Source organism: Eubalaena glacialis, chromosome 2 (genome assembly GCF_028564815.1).
Source record: "Eubalaena glacialis isolate mEubGla1 chromosome 2, mEubGla1.1.hap2.+ XY, whole genome shotgun sequence".
In the NCBI taxonomy this organism is placed as follows: domain Eukaryota; kingdom Metazoa; phylum Chordata; class Mammalia; order Artiodactyla; family Balaenidae; genus Eubalaena; species Eubalaena glacialis.
Window position 1 is genome coordinate 59,962,022 of NC_083717.1, and position 15,550 is coordinate 59,977,571.

Genomic DNA, 15,550 nt, shown 5'->3' on the forward strand with positions numbered 1-15,550 from the left:
GGGTCCTGGTGACCAGCCCACTCAGTGCTCAGCCCTTCCTGTGGTCCCCAGGTCCCAGACCCCAATGTTCCCCGTGCAGGCCCCACACTGGGAAGGGAAACAGCCCTCCAAGCTGGACTTGAGTACACAAAAAGGCAGCAGTAAGCTGCCTTTAACCACGTGACCAGTTGTGGTAGGCAAAGCCGCCCAGACAAGTAAAACCTCACCATGGCCTGATTGCTTACCAGTCGGGCACCAAAGAAAGTAAATGCCAGCTTCCTTCCCAATAAATTCCTAATTCCATCACACTTCCATGCTTCTAATGACAAGCTTGCTGTTTTGAGGCAGTGCAAACCAGAGGATCAAGTCCTGGAGAAGCTGGAAGATGCTGGGGGGCAGCCTGGCACGGTGCAAAGGCCAAGCTCTCCAAACCTGGAGTCAGCTTAGGTTCCACATCTCAATTACTGCCTCTGCTCGGTTACCTCTCAGCCCATTTCTTCATCCAGAAAGTAGGGGTTAATGATACTCCCTTTGGGGATCATAGTATTAGAGAAGGATATACAATGCACCCAGTAGGTTCTTAACAAGTAACATTTGCCAAAATTCTGGTTTGTGTTCTACCTCTACCATCTGCTTTGTGCTTTGGGGCAAATCACCTCTCCTGAGAGCCTGACTTCTTCACTGTTTCCTACCTTTTCCACCTCTTGGAGTAACTTATATGAAAGTGCTTTTATAAACCAAGGATTATCAGCAACTCTTCTTCATTTGGGTTTCCCACAAAATATTTTTAAAACCCTAGGGCTATACGAATTGTGGCATTATATCACCCTATATGGGCTTTTTAAAAGGTTATCAGTCAAGTCTCCTTTAGTTCAGCAACAGCTAACCAAATCCATCTGTTATAATCAATAGCGTTCTCCGGGTTTCCCAGCCTCTTAAGCACACTTTTATGTGGACCAAAACAAAAACCCCTCTTACCCCCGTGAGAGACAGCGTGAAATGCAAGCAAGCTGACTATCCCTTTCAGAAAGACAGCAAAGAGAGCACTTACGGCTGAGGTTTCATTCAAAGCCCCCCAGCCCAGTACAGACATGCCCAGGCTCTGCCGGCAGCATGGCTCCCACTCTGTCCTGGGAGGAAGAGCCCCAGTCTCTGACAGCCTCGCCCACGGCACCGGACCCATTTCCACAGTCCCAGGGGACCCATTCTGTACCCAAAGAGCTTTCAGCCAAACCCATCCGGGGCGTAAGGCCAGAGGATTCCTGCAACAGCCTCCTAATCACTTCCATCTTCTCCTCCTCCCTCCATCCGTCCTGAACACACTGCCAGGTTATTTTATTCCTCTAGGTTATGTTATTCCTCCAGATCAGGTTACAGCCCTTTCTCTACATATGTCGATATCTCCCTGTTGCCGGGAGGGTGGTTCTTAAGACCTGTTCAGGTGGCAGGGCCTCAGGACATCATGCAGCTATTTGTGGAACATTCTGGATATACTGACATGTTTAATTCTAACATACAAACAAGGAACAGAACAACCAGCAGAGAGCATTTTTAAGTATTCAACACATGTCCACTAAACAAAAGCTGTGGAGGGTCAGTGGCTGCTGACCTCCTTAGTTAATATCTATTTGCTACCTGTTCATTCACTTTGGAATCTGCTTATATTAAGACGACGTAGCAGCAACCAAAGTTTTAGGAAAACGTATGCAAGAAAGACTTAGATTGGCAAATTCTATTATTTTTTTCCTGCAAATCAGGAAAAGACCTTTCACAGTACCATCCCCCGCCCAGCTCCTGAAATGGCAGTATTCCTTGAGGGCAAAGTTTGAGAACCACTGACCAATAAGGAAAAAGGACAAACTCCTCAGCCTATCAGTCAATGTCCTCTGCAATCTGGCCTTAACTACCTACCACCCTCAACCCCTTTCCTGACGTCCTGTGTTTCCACCCGTCACTGCCCCAAGCAACCACGTGAGCCCTTATCTGTTCTACTTCTGCCCCACATGCTAATATTAATGCATCCACGCCCAAGAAATAACCACAGCTGGCCCACTGAGGGAGCTCTCCCTGTATGCGCTGACTACATGCTATCTGCTTTTCTAATCACTTGGGTCTCATCTCATCTTCCCTGGTAGCTGCAGATCTTGAGGGCAGGGGCTGTGCCTCTAACAGCTTGTGTTCTCAGAGCCCAGGAGGAAGCTGTTCTCCCTGTCAGGACCACACGCTACTTCAGGGCAGTGGCTGGGCCAGACTTCCAGGTGTTTGCACAGCTGGTGGGTGAACCAGGGAACCCAGAAGGGAATATGTCCCACAGTACTGCTGAGAGACCGTGGGACCAGGGGCAAAGCTGGGTTCTGTACTTTCTCAACTACTGGGAAGCTGAGACCAGGGCCCTCACGGGGCCTCAGTCCATAGAGTAAGGAGTTGTTCACTTGATCTAAATGGCCTCAAGGACCTACTCAGCTCTGCCCTCACAGGGCTGCCTTTCTACATGCATACTTTTGCTCTCTCAGGGACTTCGGGTTCTGCCTAATTAACCAAATTCCCAGGGGCTGTATGAGGTTAACCAAAGACTTCAAAAAACTAGGGGCGATAGAAAGCTACTCCTAACACCTTTCCCCACACTGCTTCCAGACCTACTGCTCTGAGTCCTCAAGCCAGATGCAGGGGCAGTCATTTGGAACTGACAGCTTGGTTTCCAACAAAACATAAGGAAAAAAAGGGCACGTCAAATTGCATCTTCTGGCATATATGGTAGTTTTAACAATTTGCCCCCATCTCACACAATTGCCTTTTTAAGGTAAACTTTAAGTGGGCACTTAGAGGGGCTTCTGAGTTGAACAAATTCCTGCTGGAAAGACAAGCCCAGAACACCGACTCTTCTCCTCAACTAGGATCCTGAGGATGTGCCCTGCCCACCCAGCACCAAGCACTGAGTGCCCTTTACCTGAGTTTACTGTGCAGCGACTCCCTGTTCCTTGAGCCGAAGTGAGGCAGAATCACATACTGGTGAAGCCACTGCTCTGAAGCCAAACTTCCTGGTTTCAAATCCTGGCTCTCATTTATAAGCTGTCTGAATTTGGGCAAGTTATATAACCTCTTTGTGCCTCAGCTTCCTCATCTGTAAAACAGGGATGATAATAATAGCATCTATCTTACAGGGTATTGTGAGGACTGAAGGGGTTTAATATATGTCAAGCGTTAGAATGGTGCCTGACACATAGTAAGCGTCATATTTAATGCTATTATGATGGTGATGAGTTGTACCCAGTAAATTACGTGAACAGCTGCTTGGAGCTGGGGCAGGACAGTCATGATAGGAGGAAGCCAAAAGGGAGAAAGACCAACCAGTTCAACCCTGAGGCTAGGAGCCACACAGAGATACCAGCTGGGATGGTCCTCCGTGAGCCAGCACACCCTATATATACTGGGGGTACCTCTGCAGCCATCACCTTTGCTGTCTCTCCTCTCCCCCAGTTACTGTGTCCAATAGGGATGAGGAGTAAATGGAGAAGGCAATGAGCAAGGTTAGCTTTCTTTGGAAGAGCCCCAAAGACAGCAACAAGATATGAGAACTACTTTTGCAAGGGTGATTCAAACCATGTGGCCTTGGACAAGTCACTTTACCTCCTTCACTTCTTCTCTGTGCCTCAGTATCCCTATCTGTCCAAGGGGTGTGAACCTGATGATCATTCAGCTCTGCATTCTAGGATTCTACAGCTCTAGTAGAGCATCACTTTGATGCTCCTCTCATTAAAAGAAGGCAGAAATGCCAGTGTTTCACAGCAAGTGATTATGACACATCAAAAAGGTTTCCACTAGTCAGTCCCAGGCTGGCCACACAAAGGGACTGGCTGGCCCCTCTGCTCCCTCCCCTAATGTATCACTAGTCACTTCCCATCTCTTCCCTGCCGTCTTCCTTGTCAACTACTATACCTTCTGCAGATTGGCTTCAGGGTGGCAGTTCTCTTCATTCAACTTGCCTACTGACTCCTGGCCTTTCTATGACCCCAGATACCTGCCCACGCCTTCCTGCAGGCTTGGCCAAAGCCTCACCAGCCTCTGTTCTGTGGGCTGCACTCACACCAGCTTCTGGCCTCTTGCGACACTCTCAACCTCAGCCATGCCCTAGGGCAGCAGAGGGAGAGTGCCAGAGCTCACCACACATGTGGCCAACTCACATGCCTGGCTGCTTTCTAAGACAGCCCAAAGGAAGCCACCAGGAGGGCGAAAGAAAAGCCAGAGCATTCTCTGAGCAGGACTTTAAACATTTACAATAATATCAAACTATCTGTTAGCATAAGAGGCCATACTGTCTCAAAGCAGCCCCTCCTTCTCCACTTCCCTCTCTTTTATAGACACAAAGTCCTATCGGTCCTATGACAAAACCTTAAAATGAAATGGAAAATTAAATTAACTTCAGCCAACTAAATATATTCAGCAGGTTCAGGTTTAAGTCAGGTCTGCTTTTGTCACATTAGCTATGATTTTCGGAAGACTGGAATATATTTAAGATAATATCCATGCTTTGTGGCCATGCTTTTTTAACTCTCAATTTGCCAATCTAGTTCCCTTAACAACTAGATTATGTTGATTAGGCTGGTGGCAACATTCATGTTTACAATTTTGCCTAAAACACAGAGCCTTCCATGAACAACACAGGCAAAGATAAAATAATAAATTAACTTTCACTCCTTTTTTTCAATTTTCTCTCTTCCTTTACAAAGATAGGCATATTTCTGGTAATAGTTTTAAAGCTGTGGAAAGGCTTTATTATATATTTTATTACAGAACTAGAAAATTTCAAAAAATAACTGTTTGGAACCACAAATAATTAAAAAGAAACATAATAATAACCCCATAAAAAAGCATTCTGGTGCCTGTTAGAATTTTTCCTCAAATTACAAAATGTAGCTCTCCACACTTTCCAATGATTGTTATGTTAGCCATGAATTTCTATAATTTCAGCTGAATATACTTCGATACAATTTTCCTTCTTAAGACATGGTCATGGCTCATTTTTTCTTCAATAGTTCTGTCATTTCAGGAATAACCTGCAAATTAAAAAAAATAAAAGTAATTAAGCAACTTGAGTCTTCTTTGTGATATGGTCACAGATCCTTAAGAAGTAAAAAGAGGCCAAAAGAAACAACGTGAATCACTACGGAGGTACAAAGTGCCCCCTTCTCTCCCCCACCCAGGAACTCCCTGTTCGCCCATAGTTTCTCTTCCCATCCATGGGGAAACTATAAACCTTGGGAGGGAGAGGCCACCTGGGACACATGGCTGGCAGGGACAAAGCCCACTCATGGCCTAGCAGCCTTTCTGACACAACCCCAAACCTCAGAAAGACACCACAGAAAATAGGAAGTCCAACTTTTCTCTGTGCTGAGAATAGTGTATATTTTTTACCTTCGTGTTTCCTAGCATTCTTCCTTCCCTCACTGCATTCCTGCCCTTCCTTCAAAGTCCACACCAGAGTCTCTTGCTTAGTCATGACTCCTGTCAACCTCCTCTAGTACTTGTTTTCTCATTGTTCATTCATTCATTCATCATTCATTTAACAAACACTGCGGCTGTTGTTCCTCAGCACATGTTACTATCTTCTGGCACGTAAAAATGAGCTGCATGCTGAACATTACCCATCATCACTCTTTATTAAAATCAAGGCCTTGTGCTGATGCAGTGGTTGGTCAGCAGACACAGTAAGAAACCACAGTGAGGGAAACTGACCGAGTTGGCTCCCACCTTAAAAAGGATTAATTACTAACCCTTGGTCTTGGCAGTTTAGTGGCTGCAACTGGAGCTTTTGGTGTGGAGCTGCTTTGTAACAGCCTGGACAACAGAGGAGGGCTACGTGTGGGGACTGCAGGGGAATGTCACACAGAGCCCACCTGAAAACTAGCTGAGCTACTCGTGTAAAATATCAATTACTCAGTCTTCCAAGGGGCTGTCGACTGCCCTAGCTCACAAAGATCCCAGCTGAACTCGCCACTGATGAATATAGCCTCTCAATTATTTAAGAGAGTTACATTTCCATTAGGTGGAAATAATGTGTTCGTACAAAATTTATTAAGGAAATTGTTGACATGTTGTTCCTTCCGAATGTCACTTTGTCTCCAGCCTATTAAAAGGCCCATGTTTACCATGGAGCCAGGAGGCATTAGCTCAGGGGCAGCATTAAGTGCTGGCACCACTTCTCCCAGCTTTTCTCGGTGGAGAGACCATGAGCTTATGCCAGTCACACAGATGACATGCTAAATGAGCTTCATGTGGGACCTACGTGTTTCATGAAAAATAGGCTAGAGCCCAACTTCTTTTAAATAAAACATTAATTTGGTTTAGAACAGTTTTTAAAAACCTTACAGAATGTCCCCCTGCCACACTCCCCAAAAAAGAGTTGAAGGGTCTTTCTCTCTCCATCCTCTACATCCTTTTTATTAGATCAACCTCAGACTTTCCAAGCATACCACACAATGCCTTAGTTAGGAAAAAGAACACGTCAACTCAGTTTACTGAGTATCTTGATGGTCTTAGCACACTGAAAGATCTGGATTCTTACTTTTATTCTATTTTAGATACTGCAGAGGCAGTTCCCTATTCAGTAAGACCAAATGAGAGTGAATTTATGTTTAAAATACGATAATCTACTGATATAAGTCACAGCACAACTATATTTCACTCATTTACCTAGTATTTCCTCAGGATAAGCACTATGGGAGATAAAGAAGTTCAGGCCTGATTCCTGGCCATGAGGAGTTCCACTCACTATTTGGAGAGAAGAGCCAGAGGCCTATGAACAACCCGGTTAGAAATGTGCTCATCTTCCACTGTAATGTAAGAGGATGAGAAGAACGGCACTAAAAGCTCCAAATTCAGGAGTCCTGAGGAAAGCTGAGACTGGTGCGGACTAAGAAAAATCAGGACATTACCATGGAGAAGAAGAAGATACTGAGCAAAAAAATAAGGAGGCAAACAGAGATAAACAATGCAGGTTCCAGAGACAATAAAGGGATTAGAATGACTCCAGTGAATGACTGTGCTGGGAAGAGGTGAAAAAGGTTTAAAAAGACAGGAGGTATGCCAAGTCTAATCAATGAGAACACAATAGTCTCTCCAATGGAGATGGACAACTGGATATCCACACATACAAAAGAATGATGTTGGATTGGACCTTCACCTCACACCATATACAAAAAAAATTCAACATGGATCCACAACCTAATTATAAGAGCGAAAACCATAAGACTCTTGGATCATGACAACGGATTCTTAGATATGACATCCAAAACATAAGCAACAAAAGAAAAAAATAGATGAACTGGCCTTTATCAAAATTAAAACCTTTTGTCATCAAAGGACATTATCAAGAAAGTGAAAAGACAACCTACAAAATGGGAGAAAATATTTAGAAATCATATGTCTGACAAGGGTTTAACATCCAGAATATATGAAGATATCTTACAACTCAACAACAAAAAGACAAACAATTCAATTAAAAAATGGACAAAGGACTTGGATAAACATTTCTCTAAAGAAGATATACAAATGGCCAAAAAGCACACATGAAAAATGCTCAATATCACTGGTCATCAGAAAAATGCAAATCAAAACCACAATGAGATACCACTTCACAACCATTAGGATGGCTATAATAAAAGACAATAACAAGTGTAAGCCAGTGTATGGAGAAACTGGGGCCCTTGTATACTTGGTAGGAATGTAAAATGAGGCAGCCACTTTGTAAAACAGTCTGACAGTTCTTCAAAATGTTAAACATAGAGTTATAAAGTAAACCAGCAATTCCATTCCTAGATATATATCCAAACAAGATGAATCAGTGCACAAAAACTCATACATGAATGCTCATGGCAGCATTATTTGCAACAGACAAAACGTGGAAACAACTCAAAAGTCTATCAACTGATGAATGGATAAACAGATTGTGGCATATCCATATGATGGCTATTACTTGGCAATAAAAAGGAATAAAGTGCTGATACATGCTACAACATGGTGAACCTTTAAAACATTATGCTAAGAAGCCAGCCACAAAAGACCATATATTACATGATTCTATATCCAAGACTGGCAAATGTACAGAGACACAAAGTAGATTAGTTGTTGCCAGGGGCTGGGGAGAATGTGAATAGGGAGTGGCTGCTAATGGGTATGGGGTTTCCTCAGTGTGATGAAGATGTTCCAGAATTAGACAGTAGTGATGGCTGCATAACTCTGTGAATATACTAAAAAAAAAAAACCCCACTGAACTGTACATTTTAAAAGTGTAAATTTTACAGTATATGAATTACATCTCAGTAAAGCTATTATATTAAGAAAAAAACAAAGACCCCAAACTATCAGTCAGGTGGTGCCCTCTGCCCTATCACTCTAACTCTGATTATGATATTTACCATTTATTAAGCACCTACTATGTAAATGTATGGTAGGAAATACAAACAGGTAGGCTAATATTTAACATAGACTATACTAGGTGCAGTATAATCTCATTTAATTCTCATTACAAGGTAGTGTAATATTTATATTATCTATGAGAAAGCTTATATTCAGAAAAATTAAATAACTTGGCTAAGATAATTTAATTAGTATGTGCCCAAGACAGAATATGAAACAAAGCTCATAATTACCATACCATGTTATTTCTGTCATATGAAGAAAAAAAAAAAACTTGTCCTAACTCATATGATTGTTGAAGGGTAAAGTAAAAGGATGAATATAAGAAAATAAAATGTTATGCATATACATTTTTACTCCAGACATGATGAAATTTGGTGGACACAGTATCCCTTAGAGAATTATTAGTCTAATAGCCATATACACTTGTTATGTGTGATACAGTTTGAAATTTTTAATTTTTAAACAAAAATTTGATCTAAAAAAGCCCTTTTTACACAGCTATTATTTGACTTACGATGTTATTTTAAGATCATAATCCCAAGTAGATAATAATTTTCATTCATCATTTGTATACTTGTATTTTTAAAGTTGTTATACCTTTAAATATTTGATTTTTTTAAAAAATTAATCAATTAATTAATTAATTAATTTGGCTGTGTTGGGTCTTCGTTTCTGTGCGAGGGCCTTCTCTAGTTGCAGCAAGCGGGGGCCACTCTTCATCGCGGTGCGCAGGCCTCTCACTATCGCGGCCTCTCTTGTTGCGGAGGACAGGCTCCAGACGCGCAGGCTCAGTAGTTGTGGCGCATGGGCTTAGTTGCTCCGCAGCATGTGGGATCTTCCCAGACCAGGGCTCGAACCCATGTCCCCTGCATTAGCAGGCAGATTCTCAACCACTGTGCCACCAGGGAAGCCCCTAAATATTGGATTTTTAAAGAGAGGGTGGCTCCAGTGAGAAGTATATTCACTGAGCCACCCTGTCTCTTCTTCTGTCAGAATTACTATAATATTCATCTGGAATCATTCTGATTTCAACTGAGAAAACAATTTGATTTCTGTCTAGTTCTGCCTTGGCTGCTAGTCTGTCAAAGATGTGGTTCTATTTACTGCAACTTATCTAAGGTACAGGAGTAGTGGTGAACCACCCAGCTGTGGTACCTGATGAGCTGGAAAGGCAGAGTGATGAGAAAACGAACAGAAATCAGGAGCCTGGCTTAGTTGTGCCAATAACTTGCTGAGCAGCTTCCCCAAATCACATCTCTCTGGGACACAGACAACTTAAGAAGAACACACCCTGCATGTTACTCATATAGTAATAAATGGGAGGCTGCAACTCAAGCAGAATTTTTAGTATCTTCTTTACTAGTTTTTCCCCAAACTGCATTTTTAAGGACTGATTAACTTTCTCACTTTGTATTAATCAAAGGCATATATAACTGTACTTCAGAACTTCTGAGCAGCATGAGATAGACACTACCGTAATTCTAGCTAAAGACAAATAAAAATTATGTCTTACTCCAAATAGTCTCCCTATAGTCAAATGTGGACTTCTTAAGGGATGGAAGATCATACTCCAAACAAATGGCAGCCAAAAGAAAGTGTAGCTACACTCATATCAGACAAAAAGACTTCAAGACAAAAAAATTAACAAGAGACAAATTGGACAATGTATAATGAAAAAGGGACAATTCATAAGAAGACACAACTTATTAACATATATGCACCTAACAGAGGAGCACCAAAATATATAAAACAACTATTAACAGACCTACAGGGAGAAACTGACAGCAACACAGTAATAGTAGGCGATCCTACTTACATCAACCAATAGATAATTCAGACAGAAAGTCAATAAGGAAAGAGCAGCCTTAAATGAAACGTCAGATCTGATTTGATAGATTTGTACAGAACAGGCCATCCAAATGCAGCAGAACACACATTCTTCTCAAGTGCACATGGAATTTTCTCAAGGACAGACCATATGTTGGGACACAAAACAACTCTCAATACATTTAAGAAGACTGAAATCATATCAAGCATCTTTTCTGATCATAATTGTATGAATCTAGAAATCAACTACATGAAGAAAGCTGGAAAAAATCATAAAAATGTGGAGAATGAACAACATGCTACTGAACAACTGTTGGGCCCATGAGGAAATCAAAGGAGAAATAAAAAATTACCTGAAGACCAAAGAAAATGAAAATATGACATACCCAAATCTATGGGATGGAGCAAAAGCAGTACTGAGAGGGAAGCTTATAGCAACACAGGCCTACTTCAAGAAACAAGAAAAATCTCAAATAAACAATCTACCCTCACACCTAAAGGAACCAGAAAAAGAACAAAGCAAGCCCAAAGTCAGTAGAAGGAAGGAAATAATAAAGATCAGAATAAATGAAATAGAGACTAATAGATGATAGAGAAGATCAGTGAAACTAAGAGCTGATTCTTTGAAAAGATAACCAAAGTTGACAAACTATTAGCTAGACTCACCAAGAAAAAAAGAAGGCTCTGATAAATAAAATCAACAAAAGAGGAGAAATGACAATGGGTACCACAGAAATACAAAGGATTATAAGAGAATATTATGAACAGCTATATGCCAACAAACTGGACAACCTAGAAGAAATGGACAAATTCTTAGAATCATACAACTTTTCAAGACTAAATCATGAAAAATAGAGAATGTGAATAGACCAGTCACTAGTACAGAGACTGAAACAGTAATCAAAAGCTCCCCAGAAAACAGAAGTTCAGAACCAGATGGCCTCACAGGTGAATTCTACTAAATATTCAAAGAAGATTTAATACCCACCCTTCTCAAACTATTCCAAAAAACTGAAGAGGGAACATTTCCTAACTCATTTTATGAGGCCAACATCATTCTGATACCAAACCCAGACACAGACAACACAAAAAAAGAAAATTACAGACCAATCTCTCTGATGAATATAGATGAAAAAATCCTCAACAAAATATTAGCAAACCAAATACAACAATACATTAGAAGGATCACACACCATGATCAAGTGAGATTTATTCCAGGAATGCAAGGATGGTTCAACATCTGCAAATCAATTAACGTGACATATAACATTAACAAAATGAAGGACAAAAACCACATGATCATCTCAACAGATGCAGAAAAAGCACTTGACAAGATTCAACATCCATTTATGGTAAAATCTCTCAATAAAGTGGGTGCAGAAGGAATGTACTTCAACAAAATAAAGGTCATTATGTATAAAACCCACTAACAACACACTTAGTGGTGAAAAACCAAGTTATCCCTCTAAAATCAGGAACAAGACAAGGATGCCCACTCTCACCACTCTTATTCAACACAGTACTGGAAGTCCTAGCCAGAGCATTTAGGCAAGAAGAAGAAATAAAAGGCATCCAAATTGGAAAGGAAGAAGTAAAAATGTCACTATTTGTGGATTACATAATTTGATATATGGAAAACCCTAAAGATTCCACCAAAAAACTATTAGAAGTAATAAATGAATACAGCAAAGCTTCAGGGTACAAAATCAACATACAAAAATCTGCTGCGTTTCTACATACTGCCAATGAACTAGCAGAGAGAGAAATTAAGACAACAATCCTGTTTACAATCACAACAAAAAGTATAAAATGCCCAGTAATATATCTAACCAAGGAAGTGAAAGACCTGTACAATGAAAACTGTAAGACACTGTTGAAAGAAACTGAAGAAGACATAGATAAATGAAAAGATATTCCATGCTCACAGACTGGAAGAATTAACATTGTTAAAATGTTGATACTGCCCAAAGCAATCTACAGATTCAATGCAATCCCTATCAAAATCCCAAGGACATTTTTCACAGAAATAGAACAAAAAATTCTAAAATTTACATGGAACATAAAAGCCCCCCAAAAACCAAAGCAATCCTGAGGAAAAAGAACAAAGCTGGAGGTATCCCATGCTCTGATTTCAAATTATATAACAAAGCCATAGTAATCAAAACAGCATGGTATTGGCACAAAAACAGATACACACATCAGTGGAAGAGAATAGAGAGCCCAGAAATAAACCCACACATATATAGAAAATTAATTTACAATGAAGGAACAAAGAACATACAATGGAGAAAGAATAGTCTCTTCAATAAATGGTGCTGGGAAAACTGGACAGCCACAGGCAAAAAAATGAAAATAGACCATGCCCCACACAAAAATCAATTCAAAATGGATCAAAGACTTGAATGTAAGACCTGAAACCATAGTACTCCTAGAAGAAAACATAGGTAGTATGCTCTTTGATATTAGTCTTAGCAACATCTTTCCAGATATGTCTCCTCAGGCAAGGCAAACAAAAGCAAAAAATAAACAAATGGCAAACTAAAAAGCTTCTGCATGACAAAGGAAATCATTGATAAAATGGAAAGACAACCTATGAAACAAGAGAAGATATCTGCAAATCATATATCCAATAAGGGGTTAATATCCAAAATATGTAAAGAATTCATACACCTCAACAACAACAAAACAAACACCCTGATTAAAAAATGGGCAGAGGAGCTGAAGAGACATTTTTCCAAAGAAGACATATGGATGGCCAACAGGCACATGAAAAGATGTTCAACATCACTAATTATTAGGGACTTGCAAATCAAAACCTCATTTCTGTTAGAATGACTATTATCAAAAAGGCAAGAAATAACAAGTGTTGGTGAGGAAGTGGAGAAAAGGGAACCCTCCTGCACTGCTGATGGGAATGTAAATTGGTGCAGCCGCTATGGGAAAAAGTATGGAGATTCCCCAAAAAATTAAGAATAGAACTACCACATGAACCCAGCTATCCCACTCCTGCGTATTTATCCAAAGAATACAAAAACACTAACTTGAAAAGATATACAGGTATTTAAAATGACCCGTATACAAGGACCTACTGCATTGCACAGGGAACTCTGCTCAATGTTATGTGGCAGCCTGGATGGGAGGGAACTCTGGGGGAGAATGGATACATGTATATGTATGGCTGAGTTGCTTTGCTGTGCACCTGAAACTATCACAACATTGTTAATCGGCTATACTCCAATATAAAACAAAAAGTTTTTAAAAGTTTTAAAAGAAAAGAAAAGAAAAGATATATGGGGACTCCTAGGTTCACTGCAGTATATTTACAACAGCCAAGATAGGGAAACAACCTAAGTGGCCGTCAAACAGTGCATGGATAAAGAAGATGTGGTGTATACATATACAATGGGATACTATTCATCCATAAAAAAAGATGAAATCTTGCCATTTGTGACAACATGGATGGGCCTTGACGGTATTATGCTAAGGAAGTAAATCAGAAGGAGGAAGACAATTTCACTCATGTGGAATATAACCCCCCTCCCACCAAAACAAAGTAAATGAACACACCAAATAAAAACAAACACGTAGAATCAGAGAACAGAATAGTGGTTACCAGAGGGGAAGGGGCTTGGGGGAGGGTGCAATGAGTAAAGGGGATCAACGGTATGGTGATAGGTGGAAACTAAATTTTTGGTGGTCAGCATGCTGTAGGGTACACAGAAGTAGAAATATAATGTTGTACACATGAAACTTATATAATGTTATAAAACTATGTTATCTCAATAAAAAAATTTTTCAAAAAATTTTTAAAAGTGCGCTTCTTAAAACACCAAAAAAAGCTTGAGAATCTCAGGTTGGAAATCAGCTGACTGGATGATCTTTGAGGTCCCTTTCCACTTTTACTGTCCTAGGACTCTCAATGAGATATCTCTTTGATCATGTGCATGCGCACAAACACACACACACATACAATACAGATACATACACTCTCTCATGTTAAACCTGGGAGCTGCCCTTAATGCAAGAGGCACAATGTGTGGGACACCACTGCATCTATCATTGCTACAAAGATAGCAATGATATCCTGCCTTGAGGCAGGAGCATCTTTGTAGCAATGATAGATGCAATGGTGTCCCACACAGTATGAACATCACAAATTTCCGACTGTCTAACACTTCATTCTTTTATCCAGTAAGCCCCGCATGTGAGTAGCAATATACAGTACACAAGCAGACAGAAAAACATAACTTAAAATAAACAAAATTACTTATAGATTTACTCAAATATTCTCTTGAGGAAAAATAAAAGGTAACTACAGTAGATGCCTGTCTGCAAACATATCAACATGATACATGGTTAAGATTCAGAAAGTGTTTGCTTTCATTTTTAAATTAAAAGGTCTTTATCCCTTTATCTGTATCTCACTGGAACTAAATGCTTTCTACTTGAACAAAGGTATTATTATACAGAAATACAAAAACATTTATCTTTTTCATACTAACTTTTCCTCCCACTGGGATATCTTGGTCAAACGACTGCCACTGTTTGTTCTTACATAGTTAGGCCAGGTCACAGGAGCAGCTAACCAACCTAAACCCTAAATTTCAGATACAGAACCCCAGGATCACAGAAGAGGGGGTGTATTTTTCCCATGCAAGATATAGGCTCTTTCGGGAGGGGGGGGTTCCATGGGGAAAGCTGCCCTATGCTGACAGCCCCAATTCTAGTCTCTCCATGAAGTCTGGACCATTACTGAATAATTATGAGCATTTGAAGGGCCCATCTTTCACTGAGCATGAACATACACTTCAAAATACAGATGTGCTCTCAAAGTGCACTCATTAGTTCATCTGGATCATAAACAGTGCTGGAGAAGCCATGGTAATGGGCCAATCCTCTTGCTGGGGAGACCACCCCTGGCTCTGTTCTCAGGTTGCAGCCTCTCCATTAAGGCCCACAGTAGCTCATTATACTTCTATGTGAGGGGTTCCTCACTCCAGTAAACCCAGGGTTGGATGCTACTTTCAGAGCCTCAATTCCTGCACGAGTGATTTCTGCACAAGGTAACCTGGAAGCTAGTAGACAGGCCCTGAGGGACAAAAAGAGGCCAGGCCATGCATAAGGTATGATCTTTAAATGTGGCCAAATGAATATCAGGTGCTCAACAATATCACTAAAGTAATTCTCTCACGGAGAGGGCAAATACAGGGGTGGTAGCAGGGTAGAAAGAACACTCAAAAAAACGAAGAGTGCGAGGAGTGGGAAATAAGTGTCCTTCTCTACAGCTGTCACTGTTAGGAAGGCCTTTGACTCTCAAACACAGCAA

The 15,550-nt window shown here is 40.6% G+C and overlaps 1 protein-coding gene across 1 annotated transcript in view; it reads right to left on the reverse strand.

The window, feature by feature from the left end:
- Nucleotides 1–4,725: 4,725 nt before the first annotated feature.
- ETFA (electron transfer flavoprotein subunit alpha) overlaps nt 4,726–15,550 on the reverse strand; it is an 85,550-nt gene continuing 74,725 nt past the window's right edge. The window contains exon 12 of the mRNA XM_061181873.1: nt 4,726–5,033. Within this exon, the coding sequence (XP_061037856.1) occupies nt 4,995–5,033 (39 nt within the window). The 3' untranslated portion in view covers nt 4,726–4,994. The remainder of the gene's footprint in view (nt 5,034–15,550) is intronic.